The following is a 20949-nucleotide window of genomic DNA, read 5'->3' on the forward strand; positions in this document are numbered from 1 at the left end:
GGGAAAACAAAGATAGATAAACAGAGACCTATCCAGTAGGGGAGGTGGGCAGGTTAACTTGGTAATACATCATTTTAATTTCTTGCTAAGGGTAGCATCAGGCCATCAAACATGAATATATCAGGCATAGGTGAAAAAAGATCTCCTTTTTTTTTTTTTTTAAACAAAACAAATCCCCATTACTTGCTAAGATCTGATTCCCACTCTCCTTTTAGCAAGATACATGGGAAATCACAGTGAAAGTCAATGGAAAAGAACTCTGATAGAAATGTCCATAAATGTATCTATCCCTCACTAAAATAGTGAAGAAGAAAAACAAACAAGATAATAAATCATGATATTTTTCAAAATTCTATGTTGAAAATACTTTTTAAGGGTCCAATAAAAGTTGTGATTAAAGGTTACTGATTGAAAATTCAAAACTTGTAAAGTTCTAAAGCTTTTGTGAAATAAAATTTCTCTTTCAAATATTCTTTAAAATGAAATAACTCTCTTACTTAAATCAATTATTCTCATCCATTGAAATCTTAAATTTATACTCATACCAATACATACAAAATACACTGATAATGATCACGCCACACACACACACACACACACACACACACACAAGTGGCTTGCTGGATGGCTAGGGAGATGGGTGGATCAGTAGGAAGTAGGTGGGCTGAAAGGCAGATACACAGGCATAATGAAAGAGAGACCTAATATTTAAATACCAACTCATTCTGAAATTATGTTATTAGTCAAAAACATCAGTCACACAAGTTATTACTAAATCAAGAGTAGCCATTTTTAATGTTTTAAATATTTCAGTTTTCCCTTTTTAAATCAAATCAATTAATTCATCTGCAATTTTCATAAGTTTTATACAGATTGCTGGGAAAAAAATAAGTCAGCTTAGTTAGATTTTTGCTCTCACCCCCTCACAGAACTGGCACACATCATTGAATCTGATGATGGAGTAAAAGACATGTATATATCCAAAATGAATATATGCAGTTTCAACTGATGTGTCCTCCAAAATTGCTTCTACTGTTTTAGATTTATTTAAAGTACCAAATAATTCAACTCGGTTATTCAGCAGATATTACCACATGCCTAATGCTTTAGTGCTGTCCACATCCTTTGAGACAGTAAGGAAAGGTCTTTTCTCAAAATCTGCTTGTTTATCAAAGGTCACATACTTTCCTGGGGCTTATTGCCATGATCTTTCTTATTTTCATGTTTTACTTATCTTATCTACATAATCAAAATTCCAATAATACTGAACTAATAGCTGGTAAATGTGTTTTAACAAAATAGCATTGCCTTAACGTTTCTCAATTAGCTAGTTAAATCACTGTGAGAGATAAAGTATTCTTTAATCATATTATTATAGTTATTGGGAAGTGAAATGTTCTAAATAGACGGTATCAATAAAAGTTTCAGGTCCAACTACAACAATAATCCTATCTATTACTTTTACTATGTTAATTATTCTCAAAACTTTCCACTTTTCTTCATTCCTGCTGTGCTGCTTTATTTCAAAAACTAGCATCTCACACGATGCTAACACTTTGCCCAACCTGTGGCTAGAATGACTTTTACAGACACATACCTCATTACATCACTCCCCTCTAGTCTCTTTTAATGAGAATCAAGTTGTATGGCAAGGAATGATAAATCTGGAAGGTGCTTTGGCAATTGGTACCAGCCTGTTTCTTCAGTCTCCGAGTCTTACAGCACTCTCCTTCTACCCACAAATGTAATGGTTCATCCATACGGAACTACAAATTTCTATAATTTCCCATAGTTCTCTCTTCCAAGCCTCTGAACACATTTCTCTTCACACTGCAGGGAGGAGTCAGAATCTGTAACTAAGTAAATTCTGTGCATCTTTCAAATCTCAGTAGAGAGTCTCATGCATTTTCACATCCCCATGCTCATTGGACATCATTTCCTTCGGGAGCTCACACTGTCCTAGGGCTCACTATAGTTTATCATCTCTTGTCCCTGTCAGCTGAAAGTTTCTTGTGGGCAGGGACTATATCTCATTCATGGTGTTTTCTCTAGTATTTAGAAAAGTACTTGGCATACAATTAGCACTTGCTCAGTATTCATAAGATGAACCCATCAGAATAGCAAATCCATCTGCAGATAATGTCTAAAGCACCAATGCTGGGGTGGGGGTTGGGGCAGTGGTGGCTAACTGCAAGCCAACAGCAGAATCTGCCAAGTTTGGGTGTGTCAAGTCGAAGTGAAAAGTAAGCAGGGATTAAGTGGGAGTTGGGCTTCCTGCCTGCAAAGTCCGGGATGAGAGATGAAATGGATGAGCACATGGCAGAAAATATCACCACATACTGAAAAAGTTGACTGCTAAACTTAAACATCTTTTGAATTGTAACCTTTCCAGATTCTCTTTCACAGCAGAAATGTCACTGACAGTCCACAGATACTGTGTCCAAAATGACAATTAATAGCCAAGTTAGTGACCCTATTCTTTTTCAAGGAGAACCATCTGACCCAGGGGCTGAACGTAATTTAGTTAAGAAGAAAGCACTTTAATAAGTATCCACAATTTTACATTGAATTAATTTTTTGAGAAAATTGTGCTTACAAAATGCGGTTGAACAAGACTTTAATGACTCTAGACATCAAATCCCAATGAAACAAATTTTTTAAAGTTTTGTTTTCTGAGAAATATCACACTACTTATTTTCTCTATTTTGGCTACCTACTGTCTAGGAGAATCCCTTAGGTCAGGCTAATTATCTTAAATACCTCTTAAATTTCTAGGCTTTATTTCTGATGTCGACTAATGAATAACTATATCTTGCTTGTATTTTTGAATTCAGACACTTTAGAAGATTTCATGGGATTTTATAAAAATTGAGATTTTTAAAAAACATTGTGAAAACGTTGGTTTCTGCTTTAGCATGTGAGGAGTTTAGAAGTTGTCACTCTGTAATAATAAATAAAAAGGTGAATAAAGGAAACAATTAACAACTCTTCTTAGATCTGGCAAAGAGGTGATGCTGCAGGGAAAACCAAGTATTAAAATTTACCAGAGCAGAATCCATGAGCAGAAACCTCCACTGAACCAGTATGAAGAAGGAAAACATATGCTTTAATTTAAGGCTCCATGTAGACAAGTCTAAAACATGAAAATTTCAGGGGGACCCAGTCTCAGGGGGGTCCTATCCTTTTGTGGACAGTTTTATCTCTAGGGGCTAAATCAGTTCCTCACAGTGACGATCACAGGGGGATCAGAAAAGGATCAGTTTCAAAACACAGCAGAGAATTATGTTTGTCATAACAAGGTCTGTTCTCAGGACGAACTACTTTAGCAGAACCTAACCCACTGGGGTTTTATCAGAGCCTAATGGGCCTGAGGGAATGAAAATCCCCAACTCTATCCAGGTCTAGCCTTGAGCTCCAATAAAGTTCACAGGGACACAGGCTAACCCAAAGAGAGAGATCTAATCCTAAGGCTCCTCACACCTTACCACCATGGAAGGTTCATTTACTACATTTCCCTCTACTTTGCACATCATGACCGCCTTTCAGCTAAGTACAAGGAATAGTAAAGGGCAAAAATACAGTTTGAAGAACCTGAACAAGTATCAGAACCAGAACCAAACATAATATGAATGGTAGAATTTTCAGACCAGAAATTTTTTTTAAAAAAATTGTAACACTCATGTCCGAGGCTTTAATGAAAAAACTAGGTATCATGCAAGAACAGATAGATGATATAAACAGAGAGATGAAAATTCTAAGAGAGAATTTTTTGAAATGGAGTTCAAAGACATTGTTGACAGAAAAAATGAAGAATACCTTTGACAGGCTCATTAGTAGACTGGACATGGCTAAGAAAATAATCTTTGCATTTGAGGATAAGACAATAAAACTTTCAAAACTGAAGAGCAAAGAAAAAAAGATTGGAGAAAAAACCAATGATTGTATTTCCCTAAGTTCTGTGAGGCATTCTAGCAAATTAATTGAAGCCAAAGAGTGGGCTGTGGGAATGCCCAACTTGAAGCCAGCTGGACAGAAGTTCTAGAAGCCCTGGCCTGTGACTGGTGTCTAAGGGAAAGGCAGTCTTAGGGACACAGCCCTCCAACTGTGGAATCTGACATTATAGTGTCAGAATTGAGATGAAGGACACGCAGTTGGTAACTACTGCAGAATCGTATATCTGCTGATGGGGAGCAATCCCCATGTATTTTGGGGTCACAGAAGTTTTCTGGACTGACTGTCTTCATACTGGTGTGACAGCAGAGGAAAAACACAGTTTGAGGATTTTTTTCCAAAAAAAATTCTGTACTCCGAAAAATTATCCTTCAAAGGATATTATAAAATTATATCCTTCAAAAGGATATAAGGATAATTTTATGGAGTATAGAATTTTTTTTGGAAAAATAAAATTATCCTTCAAAAGTTTGTATCCTGGGCGGCACCTGTGGCTCAGTGAGTAGGGCACTGGCCTGATATACTGAGGGTGGCAGGTTCAAACCCGGCCCTGGCCAAACTGCAACAAAAAAATAGCTGGGCGTTGTGGTGGGTGCCTTTAGTCCCAGCTACTCAGGAAGCTGAGGCAAGAGAATCGCCTAAGTCCAAGAGCTGGAGGTTGCTGTGAGCTGTGACGCCACAGTACTCTACCGAGGGTAACAAAGTGAGACTCGGTCTCTAAAAAAAAAAAAAGTTTGTATCCTTCAAACTGAGGGAATCTGTAGACTTGTCATCCAAAACATATTAAACATACTTCTTTAGAGAGAAGAAATACAACAAAGACCAAAAACTCAGATCCAGGTATAGCAGAAAGAACAATGAAGAAGGAATAAATGATGGCAATAAAGACCTGTATTTTTCTTATTCTAAATAGATCTCATTGGGAAAAGTTTTCTCAAAATAATAACAGCAACAATCTGTTCAATTATGCATGCTTATGTGTGTGGGTCTATATGTATATATGCATCAATATGTATAAGCAAAATAAATTAACAGCAATGATACAAGGACAGGAGAGATGAATACAGAATATTATTATAAGGTACTTGTACTATATGTGAAGTAGTATAGTGATAGCTTGGGGATACTGTGGGTTAAGTTTCAGACCACTGCAATAAAACAAATATTACAATAAGTGGGTAACTTCTGTTTCCCAGTGAATATAAACGTATATTTATACAATACTGTAGTCTATTAGGTATGAAATAGTGTCATGTTTTAAAAAAACAATCTGACAAAGAGCTAATAACCAGAATCTACAAAGAGCTCAAGCAAACCAACAAGAAAAGAGCAAACAATTCCATTAATCATTAGGCAAGAGACATGAATAGAACCTTTTCCCAAGAGGACAGATGAATGGCCAACAAACCACATGAAAGTGCTCATTGACCCTAATCATCAGAGAAACCAAATCAAAAGCACTTTGAGATATCACTTAACCACAGTGAGAAGAACCTGCATCACAAGGTCCCAAAGTGTGGGTGCAGGGCGGGGTAGGGAACACTTATTCACTGTTGATGGGGTTACAAACTAAGACAACCTTTTTGAAAAGAAATATGGAGAATCCTTAAAGAACTAAAAACAGACCTTCCATTTGATCCCACAATCCCATACTAGCTATCTATCCAGAAGAAAAAAAATCATTTTGCCATAAGGACATTTGCACTCACATGTTTATAGGAGCTCAATTCACAATCACAAAGATGTGGAAACAAACCACATGCTCATTAACCCATGAATGGATTAGCAAACTGTGGTATATGTATACCATGGAGTACAAGTCAGCCACAAAAAGATGGAGACTTTGTAGCTTTTTGTATTTGGGTGGAAGGATTTGGAGAACATTCTCCCAAGTAAAGTATCTCAAGAAGGGAAAATCAATACTAAGTTGTACTGGTATATTAACAGCCACAGGCCCACATGAGAGAAAAACACAAATTCGAGAAGGAAGGGGGAGCTTTGATGGGTTCCCACCTAATCGATTCAGGTATGTGGCACACTTCCCTGGTAAAGGACTCAACTACAACTCAGACTTTACCTTACAAATGCAAACAATGTAATCTCATAATATGTACCTTCATCGTATCAGAAAACACTGTGCATATCTTAATTTAAGAACACCTAAGTGCTGAAAAGTGCCTCTAACGGGTGTGTAACCTGTGGCCCATGGGAAGCTTGCTGATTTTAAGAGGGTGTTTTTTCCTTATCTGTGTTGTCAGAACTCATAAAAAGTATCCATGGACCTTATTCATCCAGTGTGTGGCAGAAAAGATAAAATATGGGACTTCCCTGACAACCAGGTTTGTTGTTTCATTTATTAGAGCACAGGCAGAGTCAGCAAAATTCTTAATGCCCTAGGATTTTTGGAATGGTAGATGAGCATTGTCTTTGACTTAAAGTCATCAGTTACACTGACTCCTAACAAGAGAGTTGGCCTGTCCTTTGTAGCTTTAAAGCTAAGCCTTGTCCTCTCCTCTCCAGCTCTGAAAATCCTAGACGGCATCTTTTTCCAGTAGAAAGCTATTTGATCTACATCGAAAATCTGTTGTTTAATGCAGCCACCTTCATCAATCCTCTTAGCTATATCTTCTGGAAAACTTCATGAGGCTGCCTCCTCTTGTATTTTTTATGTTATAGAATCGGCTTCTTTCCTTAAATCTCCTGAACCAACCTCCACTATCCACCTATTCTTCTACCTCTCATCTCTAACCCTTCATAGAATTGAAGAGAGTTAAGGCCTTGCTCTGGATTAGACTTTGGCTTAAATGAATATTGTGGCTGGTTTGATCTTCTATCCAGACCACTAAAACTTTCTTCACTTAGGCAGTAAGGCTATTTTGCTTTCTTATTGTTTGGACAATGGAGTGGCACTTTAGTTTCCTGCAAGAACTTTTGACCAGGTGCTGTGGCTCACACCTCCAATCCTAGCCTGTTGGAAGGCCAAGGTAGGAGGATCGCTTGAGTTCAGGAATTCAAGACCAGCCTGAGTAAGACTGACACCCCATCTCTACTGAAAATAGAAAAAAATTACTTGGGCATTGTGGTGCAAGTCTGGACTCCCACTTACTTTGGAGGAAGATTATTTAAACCCAGGTGTCTGAGATATTATAAGCTTGGGTGATACCATGGCACTCTAGCCTGAGCAATAGAGTGAGACTCCCCACCCACCACCACCGCAAAAGAAAGAACTCCTGCTTTCACAATCTGGCTGTTTGGCATGAGAGTTCTAGCTATCAGTCTCTCTCTTCCTTCCATATCTTTGCTCACTAAGCTAGTGTCACTTCTAGTTTTCTATTTAAATTGAGATATATGGCTCATATGGCTCTTCCTTTCACTTAAACACTTAAAGGCCATCTTAGGATGATTAATAGGCTTGTTGGTTATTCTTATTAATTGGCTTGTTGTCCCTAAAAACCAACAATAACACTATGAAGGCCTAAGGAGAGGGAGACATATGAGGGTCCAGCCAGTATGCGGAGCAGTCAGAACACACACCACAACTTGATCTATAGGTTCAATGTAACCTCAGTCAAAATCTCAGAAAGTCATAATGGATATAGACAAACTGATTCTGAAATGTATATAGAGAGCCAAAAAACCCAGAATAGCCAATGGAACACTGAAAAAAAAAAAAAAAAAAGTTAGAGGACTCACACTAACCGGCTAGAAGATTTACCATAAAACTACAAGACAGTGTGGTATTGGCCAAAAAAAAAAAAGAAAAGAAAATAGAAAAATCAGTTAATGGTATGGAGTAGAGAGTCCAGAAATATACTCTCATAAATATAGTCAACTTATCTTTTACAATAGGCAAAAGAAATAGAAAGGAGAAAAGACAAGCTCTTCAACCATTAAAATGACTGAACATACACATGCAAAAAAAGGAATCTTTACACACTTAAAGTTAACTCAAAATAGATCACAGACTTAAGTGTAAAATCTGTAACACTTCCAGAAGACAGAACAAGAGAACATCTAGATAATCTTGGGTATGGTGATGACTTTTTAGATATAACACCAAAGACATGATCCATGACAGAAAGAACTGATAAACTGGACTTCCGTGATAATTAACAATTCCACTCTACAAAGGACGCTGTCAAGAGAAAGAGAAGAAATGCTACACACAGGAGAAAATGCTTCCAAAAGACACATCTGATAAGGCACTGTTATCTAGAACATGCAAAGAATTCTGAAGCTCAATATAAGAAAATAAACAACCCAGTTTCAAAAAGGGCAGAAGGCCTGAACAGACACTTCACCACAGAAGACATGCAGATGGCAAGTGAAAACATGAAAACATATTAACATTATATGTCATGAGGGATTTCAAATTAGAACAACAATGAGATTCGAGAACACTAACAAGAACACTAACAATATCAGAGAACACTAACACTAACACTAACAAGAACACTAACAATATCAGATGCTGATGAGGATGCTGAACAACAGGAACTCTCAATCGCTGCTGATCTGAATGCAAAATGCAACAGCCACTTAAGAAGCATGGTAGATTTTTACAAAACTAAGCATATGCTTACCATAAGATCTAGCAATCAGATATTTACCCAAAGGTGTTGGAAACTTATGTCCACACGAAAGCCTGCTCACAGATGTTTACGCAGCTTTATTCATAATTGACAACATTTGGAAGCAATGAAGATGTCCTTCATTAGGTTGAGTGGATAAAGTCAAGTGTAAGCAGACAATAAATATTATTCAGCACTCAAAGGAAAAAAAGCTATGAACTCATGAAAAGACATGGAAGAGACTTAAATGTATACAGATAACACTTGAACAATAAGGGAGTTTGGAGAACCAACCCCTTACATAGTCAAAAATTCTCATACTTGTGTAACTTGAGACTCCCCCAAATTTCACTCATAGCCTAGTGTTGACTGAAAGCCTTACCAATAATATCATTGATTGACAAACATAGTTTGTATGCTATAGGTAGTAGATACTCTATTCTTACACTGAAGTAAGCTAGAGAAAATCACATGCTACTGAAAAATCCTAAGGAAGAAAACATGTATTTACTAGTCATTAAGTGGAAGCGGATCATCATAAAGATCTTTGTCCCTGTGGGAATCTTCATGTGGAGAAGACTGAGGAGGAGGAAGAGGAAAGGTTGGTCTTGGTGTCTCTGGGGTGGCAGAGGTAGAAGAAAATCCATGTAAATGGACCTGGGCAGTTCAAACCCATGTGGTCCAAGGGTCAACTATATACAAACGAATTCAGTCTGAAAGGTTATATGATTGAAGCAATGTGATATTCCAGAAAAGATAAACTATGGAGACAGCAAAAGTTAGTGGCTTCCAGGAGTTAGGGGTCAGGGAGGAAAGACAGAGCACAGAGGATTATTAGGGCAATATAATTACTGTCTGTAACACTGCAATAGCGCATACACATTGTTATAGGTGTATTTGCCAAAACCCATAAAATACACCCCACCAAGAAGGAGCCCTAGGGTAAATTAGGACTTGGGGTGATAACAATGTATCAACGTTAGTTTATAAAATTGATCACCGTAACAAATGTGCTAATGTTGTATTGGGATTTTGAAAGTGAAGGAGGCTGAGCATGCATGGGAACTTTCTGTATTCCGCTTATTTTTGCTGTGAACGTAAAATTGCTCTAAAAAATTAAAGTTTATTAAAAGCTAAAAAAGAATTGTTAAAAGTTTCCAAAAGCCTTATACTCCATAACATTTTCTTTTACTTCCTAAAGATGAATATGGTGGGGACTGAAATAACACCAAGAAATACAAGTTCATATTAAAAAATTATCATGATGACATAGATATCAAGAAGAAATGTTCATTTATATCAGAGAGTAAAAATTGCCGAAGTGCACAAACAAAACAGAAATAGGCCCTTTAGAACTTAAGACAATTATCTCTGATAATACTTCTACAGATGACATCAAATAGTGCATTATGAACAGCTTTCCTTCTTCTACGGGTTACAAACTAAAGAGGACTCATGAAGCAAGCTTGTATCTTACCCCACACGAACAGAATGTTTTCATTAATATACAAGAACCACAATGCATGGGTAGAAACATGTAGTTTGACATTATGGAGCATTGTAGCATGAGAAAAAGTTACTCATGTATTTTGCCTTTTGCTCAGAAATGCATCAAAAGTATTATGAGAAAGCATCCTCTTCCATTAAAAGGACAGGATGTCACAGTCATTTAAAATGTTCTTCCTTTAAAAGTGTAACAGACCCATTAGCCATTTTATTAGTCTTCCAATAAAAAAACCACTCAGATTTGACTTTTCATGAGAAAAAAAAAAACACTGAAATTATTTACTATAACTATTAAGAAACATGTTTTTTTCTCACCAGAGACTTACCATTTAATAATCTAGATTTATAAATTTTCACTATAATATTAAATTTCATTGAAAAAATCCTAGGTATTTTGACTTAAACGCAATATTTTCTAAAAACAAACAAGAAATTTGTTATTTAAAATATTCTCCATTTTATAGAGGTTGACTTTCTTGAGAGCTTGTCTGGAGGTTAAGGGGAGCACAGCTACTCAGACACCCTTGACCAAAGAATGGCCCTTCTTGTGGGGGAAAGGTTGTCCTCTCTGACGGAGCGTTCACCACCTGTGCCGGGCCTGCCAAGCCAGCCAGATCAGCCCTGGCCACCAAGGGGTGTCAGATGTCAGACAGCCAGATCACACTCACAACTGTGATTGACTTTTCTTGAATACAAATTGCCAACAAAAAACAAAATTGGATCGACTCAACTTTGTTCTAAAAAGTACTTTCAAAGTGATTATACCTTTCAGTTCTTTCCCAAAATTCCTACCGACACTTCAACAACTTCTGACTGGAGTGGCCACCTCCAATCTCTGCCTTTTTTTGCTTCAATCTGTGTACACAAAACGACATTAGGGCACAAGTTGTACTATACTGCAATTACTGATTAATTTTTCTGCCTCTTGAACAGGTAGGTATTTACCCAACATACAAAAAATGAAGACTTTTTTCTGACATACAGTTCTGAAATATATCTGTCACTAATGAAGAGTAGTAAAATATATTACTCATGCCATTTTGTCATAAGAATTCTGACCTGAAGGCAAAGGAGAAGAATTAGATGAAAGAAAAGATCTCCACCTTTCCCCCGTTTGCCTAAAGTAGGAAATAAATTTCCTCTCTCTAGGGAAAGCAGAAGTTAATCATCAGGGATAACCCTAGGAGCTTACCAGCCTGAGCCTGCACCAGAGGGGTCTGCGTAACTAACCTGGCTCTTACCTGCCAATAGTTCTCCTATATTTACCTCCCACAATTTTCACTTCCTGCCCTTAGAGACTCAAAGTCCTCTTCCTCTGTTTTGTTGCTTCTCTAAAAATTACTTCTTCTCTTGTTAAGATGCTATGTGTAAGCTCAAGTTCTGACCACCCATTTGAGTTATGCATCTCTGAATGACCCCATGCATGGTGTACATTTTAATAAACTTCTGTTTCTCTTAATCTGCCTTCTGTCAGTCTAATTTATGAGGCCCTACCCAGTGACCCTCAGATGAGTAGAGGGAAAACAGTTTTTTCGTTCCAGCATCCATGTTCAGATGACTGCCCTTGTCAAGGCCTTATTCTTCATCAGCCCTAGAAATGGACTAGATCTGCCTTATCTGCTTAAGACCAAAGCCACCGCCTGAAGCCTCTTCCTGGGAGATGACAATCTAGCCCTGTTTCTTCACTTCCCTGCCTTCCCTTGGATTTCTAATAAATCCACATTTCCACATGTTTAGCTCTTCTGGTTTCCCAGAACTGCTGGGGTCTGCCTGAAAACCCCGCTAGAGGCCAACTCTGCGGAAGGATGATTCACAACAAATCCGGGCAGTTCATTACTTGCTGTGAAGATGACTTTGCTTTCCCCAGGGTCCTTCCCACTGACCCCTGAGTCTATCCTCTGGAAAAGTGACTACTAACGCTTTGTAGTTGGAAATGGTTAGCTATCAGAATAAAAATATATACATTTAAAATAGCAAGAAGGAACATTTTTTCTTTCCCATAGAACTCACGACCTCCTCTGTTTTACTTTTTAGAAAGTGAAAAGTATTCCATTAAAAGAAGACTCAATGCACCTATAAAAATAGAACTTCCATTAGATTCCGAATAGCTGACATTCCACGGGAAGTATGCACAAGCACCATGCTGCCAAACCACCATCAGAAGGGGGCATACAAGGAACATTCCTTCTTTAGAAATTCAAGTCCTGGTATGTTTTTCCATTTGTTAACATTTTCAGCTATTTCTTTTCTTAGAGTTTCATAGTTCTCTTTATAGAGCTCTTTCATGTCCTTTGTTAGATAAACTCCCAAATATTTCATCTTCTTTGGCACTACTGTGAAAGGAATAGAGTCCTTAACTGTTTTTTCAGCTTGACTATGGTTGGTATATATAAAGGCTACCGATTTATGAATGTTGATTTTGTAACCTGAGACGCTGCTGTATTCCTTGATCATGTCTAAGAGTTTTGTAGTAGAATCCCTGGTGTTTTCCAGATATACAATCGGACCCTATATGGATACCCTTGATCACCTTTTCTTCCCTGATTGCAATAGCTAAAACTTCCATTACAATGTTAAAGAGCAGTGGAGACAATGGGCAGCCTTGTCTGGTTCCTGATCTGAGTGGAAATGATTTCAATTTAACTCCATTCAATAGGATATTGGCTGTGGATTTGCTGTAGATGGCCTCTATCAGTTTAAGAAATATAACCTAAGAATAGGGGAAAGGGAGAGAGGGAGGGGAGGGAGGGGGGAGGATGAGCAGAGGGAGGGTGATTGGTGGGATTACACCTGCGGTGCATCTTACAAGGGTACATGTGAAACTTAGTAAATGTAGAATATAAATGTCTTAACACAATAACTAAGAAAATGCCAGGAAGGCTATGTTTACCAGTGTGATGAAAATGTGTCAAACGGTCTATAAAACCAGGGTATAGTGCCCCATGTACACAGCTATGATTTAAAAAAAAAAAGAAATTGAAGTCCTTATTTTATCTTGGAACCGACTGGCAAATGGCTTCCAGTTTTCCCACATGAGTATTTCATTGATATCTTGAAGACCACACTTTTCTTAACTGTATTTAAAATGTGCATTTTTCGAAAGCTACTCACTTTTCCTTTTCATAAATTATCACAACAATTACCTAATTTTGTAGAAATGTGTACTTCTATATCTGTTATATTCTTTCTTTTTAGTCACTGAAAATATGTAAGTCTCTTCTTAAGCTTTAAATACTAAGGAATAATTGCAAAGAATCTCAGCTCTTCATTCTAGAAGCAGAGATTCGGTTGCCTCACCCAGCAGATTTCACATTATGACACGTTGTATATAAATGTTCACCCTCAAACATCTCGTCACTCTGGTTTTGAAGATGTTAGTAACACACACACACACAAATCACTGCTACATGACATGATCCCCAGCAGCTAAAAATCGTATTTTGTTTTCATTTTAACTGCTCTTTTTGTATGTTTTTCACCAATTATAATGCTGAATGTTTAAAAACAGAAGTAAACAATGTGATTTTTATCATTCCCTTAGTTCAGTAAGAATATAAAAATCTATAAAATTTGCAATGTAAATATAAAAACTTGACCACTATGCAAAATGGGCATAATAGAAGGATTTGACCCAACACTGAAGTGCTCCTTGCAGCTGAAGGGGATCACAACATGCCACCTCAAAATATGCCACTCTGGCATAAGGATTATTTTGAGCTAAAGGTAATTGAGAATTAACAGATGTAGAAAAAATTCTCTACCCTCCTTACCTGTCTAGAAGCACAGGATAAATTTTCCTTTGAAGAAGACTATGCACAAAAATATTAATAAAAAATTATGTGCCTTTTCTCCCATTAATCTTACTTTTGTTTAATTCTCATGCTCCCAGACACTGACCCTAAAATGGGGAAGAAAAAGTTTGCCCTCTCTGACAGGGCTGTGATCAAACCCCATACTGAATGAGAACTAGCAAAAGAGTTTTTCACTCCAGCATTCATCATAGCACCCCCAGTTTATAATATCATACCTTGATTTACATATCAAAGGAGATCTGATATCTATTAAAAATAAAAAAATAGATTAGATGCATTTCTCCCACTAAATACATCAAGAAAATAAAAATTCCTGTTCTCCAATTCCTAGCCAGCAGTAAGAGGTACTACCCAGGCATGTCAATGGAGGCTGAGTGGGGAACCTTGGCTTCTACCCACACCTGTCAGTACTGAGATGGCTCTTGCCTACTTACTCTATTGCAGTGGTTCTCAACCTTCCTAATGCTTTAGTACAGTTCCTGTGGGTCGTGACCCACAGGTTGAGAACCGCTGTTCTATTGTCAGAGAAACCCTGCTAAAAAGAAAATGTAATTAAATCCAGAGTCTCATAAAATAATACTGCAGAAGTTGAGGATATAATTCAAACTCACTCATCAAGAACCAGGACAATCTCAATTTGAATAAAAAGACAATCAACAGACAGCAACACCAAGATGACAATGCTGTTGGAATTACAAGGTGAAAATTTTTAATCAGTCATAATAAAAAATGCTTCAGTGAGGACCTACAAACTTGAAACAAACAAAAGAAATAAGAAATCTTGACAAAGCAAAAAAGAATCAAAAGGAAACGTTAGAACTAAAAAATATAATAATGAAAATAAAACTGGATGAGCTCGATGGCAGAATTATTAAAAAAAAAAAGAGGATAGGATCAGATGATCAGGCTTGAAGACTGAACAATATAAATTACTCAATTCTAAATTACTCAGAATTCTAACAATTCCCAAGTTTCACAGACATAAACCTATACACCCTACACATTTATAAATTCAAAATAAGTAAATTCTGAGGAATTCAAGCCGAGTCACAACATAGACAAACTACTGAAAATCAAAGACGAAGGAAAAATCTTTCAAGCAGCGGAAGAGAAATAACGTCTTATCTTTTTAGGGGAAAAGCAATTAGAATCACAGAAGACTTCTCAGGAAAACACCCAAAATCCAAAAGGAAGTGGTGCGACATTGAAAGAAAAGAACTGTCATCTTATAATTTTATATCTGGCCAACAGATACTTCAGAGATAGAGGGGAAATCAAGATAATCTCAGAAAATGGAAAACCAAAAAATTTGTTGCTAGCCTACTTACCCTAAAAGAATGGCTAAAAGAATTTCAAGGAAGAAAATCATGAAAGAAGGGATCGTGAAAAATCAGGAAGGAAGAACAAACAATGAAAAAAGTAAAAATAAGAACTCTGGAAAAGAGTGGTACCAAATTACAGCTGAGGGAGCAAACCGCAGAGGCACTAGTACTGGGAGCGGAGCCCATGCGGAGGGATCATGTGTGAACAGAGCATGGGTCTCTATCCCACAGACACACATGGAACACCACTCTGCAGACATGCCGGGCTCCCAGCACAGCAGGCAAAACTCTCCATCTTTCTTTCTTTCTTGTTTTGAGACAGGGTCTTGCTCTGTCTCCCAGGCTGCAGTAGCTGAAACTCATACAGTGTAAACAAGAAGGAGACAGTTGGGCTAGGGCAGGCATGTCACAGCTGGTCTGGTGGGTTTAGGTCCTGCCTGACCTTCACCCCGTCTCCCATTCTTATTGTTTTGTAAATGTAGCTTCCACCTTAAAGATGCCTATCTTGAGCAGTTTAGGTGGATTGATTTAGGAGATTAACTTTTGAACTGGAATGTTGTTTTGTATCATGAATCATACTGATTATTGTTTGCTATGGGTCATGGATTGGGTGGATTATTGTTTAAGATAAGGATTAACACGGTCTTCACTTTGAACTCAAACATATGAAACTATAATGTTGGAAATGGAAGAACAGGACAGTCTTGGAGAGAATACTCTCACTGTTCTTCAAAATCCTGGCCTTCTGACCAAATAAAGTTTGGAGGATCTGTCCCCCTCTCTACTTATTGGCTGGCAGTGATAGGTGGCTAGACCCTCTTTGTCCAGTAACAGCATCATTCTAACTCATTGCAGCCTCCAAGTCCTAGGCTCAAGCAATCCTCCTACCTCAGCTGCCCAAGCACGTAGAAATGAAGGCATGTGCTACCACACCTGGCTAATTTTTGTTTTTACTTTTTGTACAGCCAGAGTTTCACTATTGTAGGCTAGCCTTGAACTCCTCGGGCTCAAGTGATCCTCTTGTCTTGGCCTCCCAAACTGTTATTAAAATTATAGGCATGAGCCACTGCATCTGACCTTCCCTTTCTTCTTAACAACAAAATCATAATTTAGTTCTTCCCTGGGCATCATATGTTTCAGGGGAGGTCAGATCCTTCAACAGACCTACAGACTAAATTATGATTGGCCAATGCCAATTGTTACAATTCCATTCCCTTTACATGTGTACCTGGATTAGACAAAGGCTTGAGAAGCAATTCTAAATAAGGATTCATTAACAGATATCTTCTGAGGAACTCTTCAGAAAGGTTTTCTCCAAAAATAAAATGCATTCAGTAGAATTATTATTTCCCTTTTCTGCCTTTGGAAATTACTGTGGTACTTGAAACTGAGGCAGTTAACTTCAGACCATAAGGCGAGCCCAAGTGTGAAGATAAACCCACATGCTACAAAAAACACACAGGAAGATGGAAAGAACAGGGTTTCTTCACAATATCATCGAAGAGTTACATTAAACAAACCTAGTGTTAACCCACCTTTAGACTCATATGAAAGATGTTTTTCTTATTTCTCCCCAAACTATTCATGAACATTGTATTAAAATGTGAGAGAGTAGTCCATTATGTGAATGTACTGTAATTACGCAACTATTTCTCTATAATTGGACCCGTAAGTTGTTTTTTTTCTTTTTTTATACATTATATAGGATGATGCAAGGAATATCTTTTAATATAAAAATTTATCTGAATTTCAGATACACTTTCCATGAGTTTTGCTTCTAGAAGTAAAATTACTATGTCAAATGAGATGAACATTTTTTTAGTCCCTCGATAAACACAATATTATCAAATTGATTTCCAGAAAGTATGTTCTTATTAAAGTCCTGCAAGCCATCTGAGTGTGACCTGTTTTACTATATCCTTGCCAAGAATCATTATTTTCCCTTCATCTTCTTGATAGAACCTCAGTTTAAGTTCTGATTAGTTGTTTCTTTTTTATTTTTTTGACCAATCTTGGTAATCCAAGTTACTACCTTGAATCTTCTCTTTATACAGGATAATAAATCATACATGGTATTAAAAATTCATTGGGAAATTTTGCTGATGTCAGACATTATTGTTCTCCAAGGTAAAACCGAGAACTATTTATGACATCAAAATGGACAATGCAAAGGGAACTGTCATAACCGCTTCACTTTTGAAGGTTAATGTAAATTTTAAATAAAACATTGATGAGTAATATACTCTTTTCAAAAAATTAGAGTTGAATGTTACTTGAAGAACATTTTAAAAATACTGTAGTGGTCCCTAATTTTGAATGTACATTGATAAAAATCATGTTTAATTCAAAATGGCTTTCTAACAGATTGCAAAAAAACACGAACACAAAGTGCATACTTACAAATCAAACACCAGGTAATGAAAACCCTCTTCTGATATGCTGTCATGAAGTCGTACTAGAAGAAGAAAAAGGAAAAAGAAAAGAAGATTTGTGTTATAAATATTATATTTTATAAATATACCAATGATCAACATTAACCCAGATTCTAATGAGCATCTGTCTGCTAACTAGAAATATTAGCATTATACTTTATTTTAGCTTTTGATAACTCGTATCCTTTTCAGCATGGTTTGGGTATAGATGACAAACCCAAGGTTTGGCTTCTGGTTTTGATAATTACTAATTATATGGTCTTATAAAAATTCCTTAACTTGCAATAATATTAGTACATATATTTCATAAAATAGCTAAGATTAAATAAGATGATAAAAGTAAAATAATCCACATATTTCCAGGAAAATACTAAACAAATGTTTATAATTGCCATTGTAATATATATCCATATATCCAAAGTTGCCAGGTTCTAGAAATTCTTCCACTTCCTTGCTCTTCCCTTTGGTATCAGTCAAATCCAAGTCTCAACAGGCAGCAAAGAAAAGGGACCCTTTTGATTCTAGTCATTGGTCTCCCTGACTCTGCTCTTCCTTTTTTCTGAGAATTTCTACATGGCACTCTTTGGCCTACCTACCAAAACACAGCTTTATTATTTTATTTTATTATTTCTTTACTCAAGTCACCAAAATCCAGTTACCAATTGATTAGCCAAAAACATACAGGGAGAAATTTTAATAAAATAATCTGCTAGTTCCTCAAATTAATATTACTTTAAATTTTCTTTTTTTTTTCTTGTAGAGACAGAGTCTCACTTTATGTGAGAGTGCCGTGGCATCACACAGCTCACAGCAACCTCCAACTCCTGGGCTTAAGCGATTCTCCTGCCTCAGCCTCCCGAGCAGCTGGGACTACAGGCGCCCGCCACAACGCCCAGCTATTTTTTGGTTGCAGTTCAGCCGGGGCCGGGTTTGAACCTGCCACCCTCGGTATATGGGGCCGGCGCCTTACCGACTGAGCCACAGGCACCACCCCTTACTTTAAATTTTCTTTTTTTTTTTTTTTTTAATTTTTTTATTAAATCATAACTGTATACAATGATATGATCATGGGGCATCATACACCTACTTCATAAACCATTTGACACATTTTTATCACAGTGGTTAACATAGCCTTTCCGGCGTTATCTCAGTTACTGTGCCAAAACATTTACATTCTACATTTACCAAGTTTCGCAAATACCCCTGTAATATGCACCACAGGTGTGATCCCACCGATTCCCCTCCCTCTACCCACCCCCCCCTTTCCCACTTCCCCCTATTGTTAAGTTGTAGCTGGGTTATAGCTTTCATGTGAGAGTCCCAAATTAGTTTCATAGTAGGGCTGTGTACATTGGGTATTTTTTCTTCCATTCTTGGGATACTTTACTAAGAAGAATATGTTCCAGCTCCATCCATGTAAACATGAAAGAGGTAAAGTCTCCATCTTTCTTTAAGGCTGCATAGTATTCCATGGTATACATATACCACAATTTATTAATCCATTCGTGGATTGATGGGCACTTGGGCTTTTTCCATGACTTAGCTATTATGAATTGGGCTGCAATAAACATTCTGGTACAAATATCTTTGTTATGTTGTGATTTTTGGTCTTCTGGGTATATGCCCAGCAGAGGAATTACAGGATTGAATGGCAGATCTATTTTTAGATCTCTGAGTGTTCTCCATATATCTTTCCAAAAGGAATGTATTAATTTGCATTCCCACCAGCAGTGCAGAAGTGTTCCCTTTTCTCCGCATCCACGCCAACATCTCTGGTCTTGAGATTTTGTGATATAGGCTAGTCTCATTGGAGTTAGATGATATCTTAAAGTAGTTTTGATTACTTTAAATTTTCAAATGAGCTAGACTATCATTGATAATTCTAAACTGACTCACAGGTAACATTTATGTGCTTTGTATGCTATTTATTTTTGAATAAGTACCTCAGTCATTTCCTCCCAGTTGTCCCTATTTATCACTGAAAGTGGTGGCTTGACCTTCACTGAAGGCAACAGAAGTCAGGGAACACAGCAAAGTTTGAGGACACCACTGCTTTCACAAAAGTTACCACATAGAGTAATCATTTCTATTTAGTCCTTAGCATCTTCCTCACGCAGTCATGATGACCACATGATCATGTAAATGTGAATTTACAAGAATATTTAGTTCATTACTCAAATTACAACCATCTGTCTACAGAGGAAGTCTGTGGTGCTTGTGGAATCACAATGCTTGTAGACGTAACATAACCTCCATTCTTTGTAATTCCAATTCCATCCGCATTGGATTTCATCCCTGCCCACTATTAAAATCTTTTTCAAATCCCTCTTTAGAAATTTCCTCTAAGTGGAGAAAGACAGACTTTTGTTTCACTACTAATTATAGATTATCATTTGTGAAACCTGGAATTTCTGTTGGTCATTAACAAGAGGAGGAGGCTGATGGAGGAGGCTGATAGAGGAGGCAGCTGAGTTCAGTCTCAGACCCTCTATTCCGTTTAGCTCCCAAGTGCATGAAATGCAAACACACGGCAGCCTCCCGCTCCTTATCTGACTTTTTTTGTCACTCCTGAGTTCACTGATGGAGCATATTTTAACTTTACTAAATATACCTAACACATGTCCTTTCTTCATTATAGAATTTCCTCATCAATACTACCAAACAGAATCATATTTTATAAATCTTTGCATCCCACACAGAGATGTTACATAGTAGAAAATGTTTCATTAAATCATTTTTGAACATTTATTACGCCAGGAAATTTTCACCAAATCTCAATAGACCTATATATGTCTAAAACAAAATAACTAATGGACAAGCAATTCTTCCATTACTCTGTGTAGAGTATTCGTCAAGTTGACAGTATCAGAGATGCCTGCTAACTTTGCTTAAACTTACGTTGTTGTCGATGTCAATGGCTCTGGCCTGTAACACAAACACTTTGGGAAGCTAAGGCAGGAGGATTACTTGAGGCCAACAGTTTGAACTTAGCCTGGGCAACAGTCTCTACAAGGTAGCACATGTGTGTAGCCCTATCTACTGAGGAGGCTGAGGCAGGAAGACTGCTTGAGCCCAAGATTTTGAGGTTACAGTGAGCTATGATCACACCACTACATTCCAGCCTGGGTAACAGAGCAAGGACTGGGCTCTTAAAAAATAAATAAATAAAAATGAACATCCACTACTTAAGAAAATTAAGAGTTTGGTCTGATACAGCTTGTGCTGATCATCATTCAATGCAGTTAAAAAAAAAAAACAGGTCATGGCTATTAACTCACTGGCTTTCTTGAATGACAGTCTTAGAGAGACCTCATTGCACAGCTGTCACAGGCTGTATTCAAATGAGTTTAAGTAA

General features: G+C 37.3%; 1 protein-coding gene across 12 annotated transcripts in view; it reads right to left on the minus strand.

The window, feature by feature from the left end:
• The window catches only part of CAMK2D (calcium/calmodulin dependent protein kinase II delta), a 309028-nt gene that overhangs the window by 127173 nt on the left and 160906 nt on the right, over positions 1-20949 (minus strand). For all 12 annotated transcript variants that reach the window (XM_053571046.1, XM_053570732.1, XM_053570532.1 and 9 more), the window contains exon 4: positions 17563-17617. In XM_053571046.1, the coding sequence (XP_053427021.1) occupies positions 17563-17617 (55 nt within the window). The remainder of the gene's footprint in view (positions 1-17562; positions 17618-20949) is intronic.

Source organism: Nycticebus coucang, chromosome 1 (assembly GCF_027406575.1).
Source record: "Nycticebus coucang isolate mNycCou1 chromosome 1, mNycCou1.pri, whole genome shotgun sequence".
In the NCBI taxonomy this organism is placed as follows: Eukaryota; Metazoa; Chordata; class Mammalia; order Primates; family Lorisidae; genus Nycticebus; species Nycticebus coucang.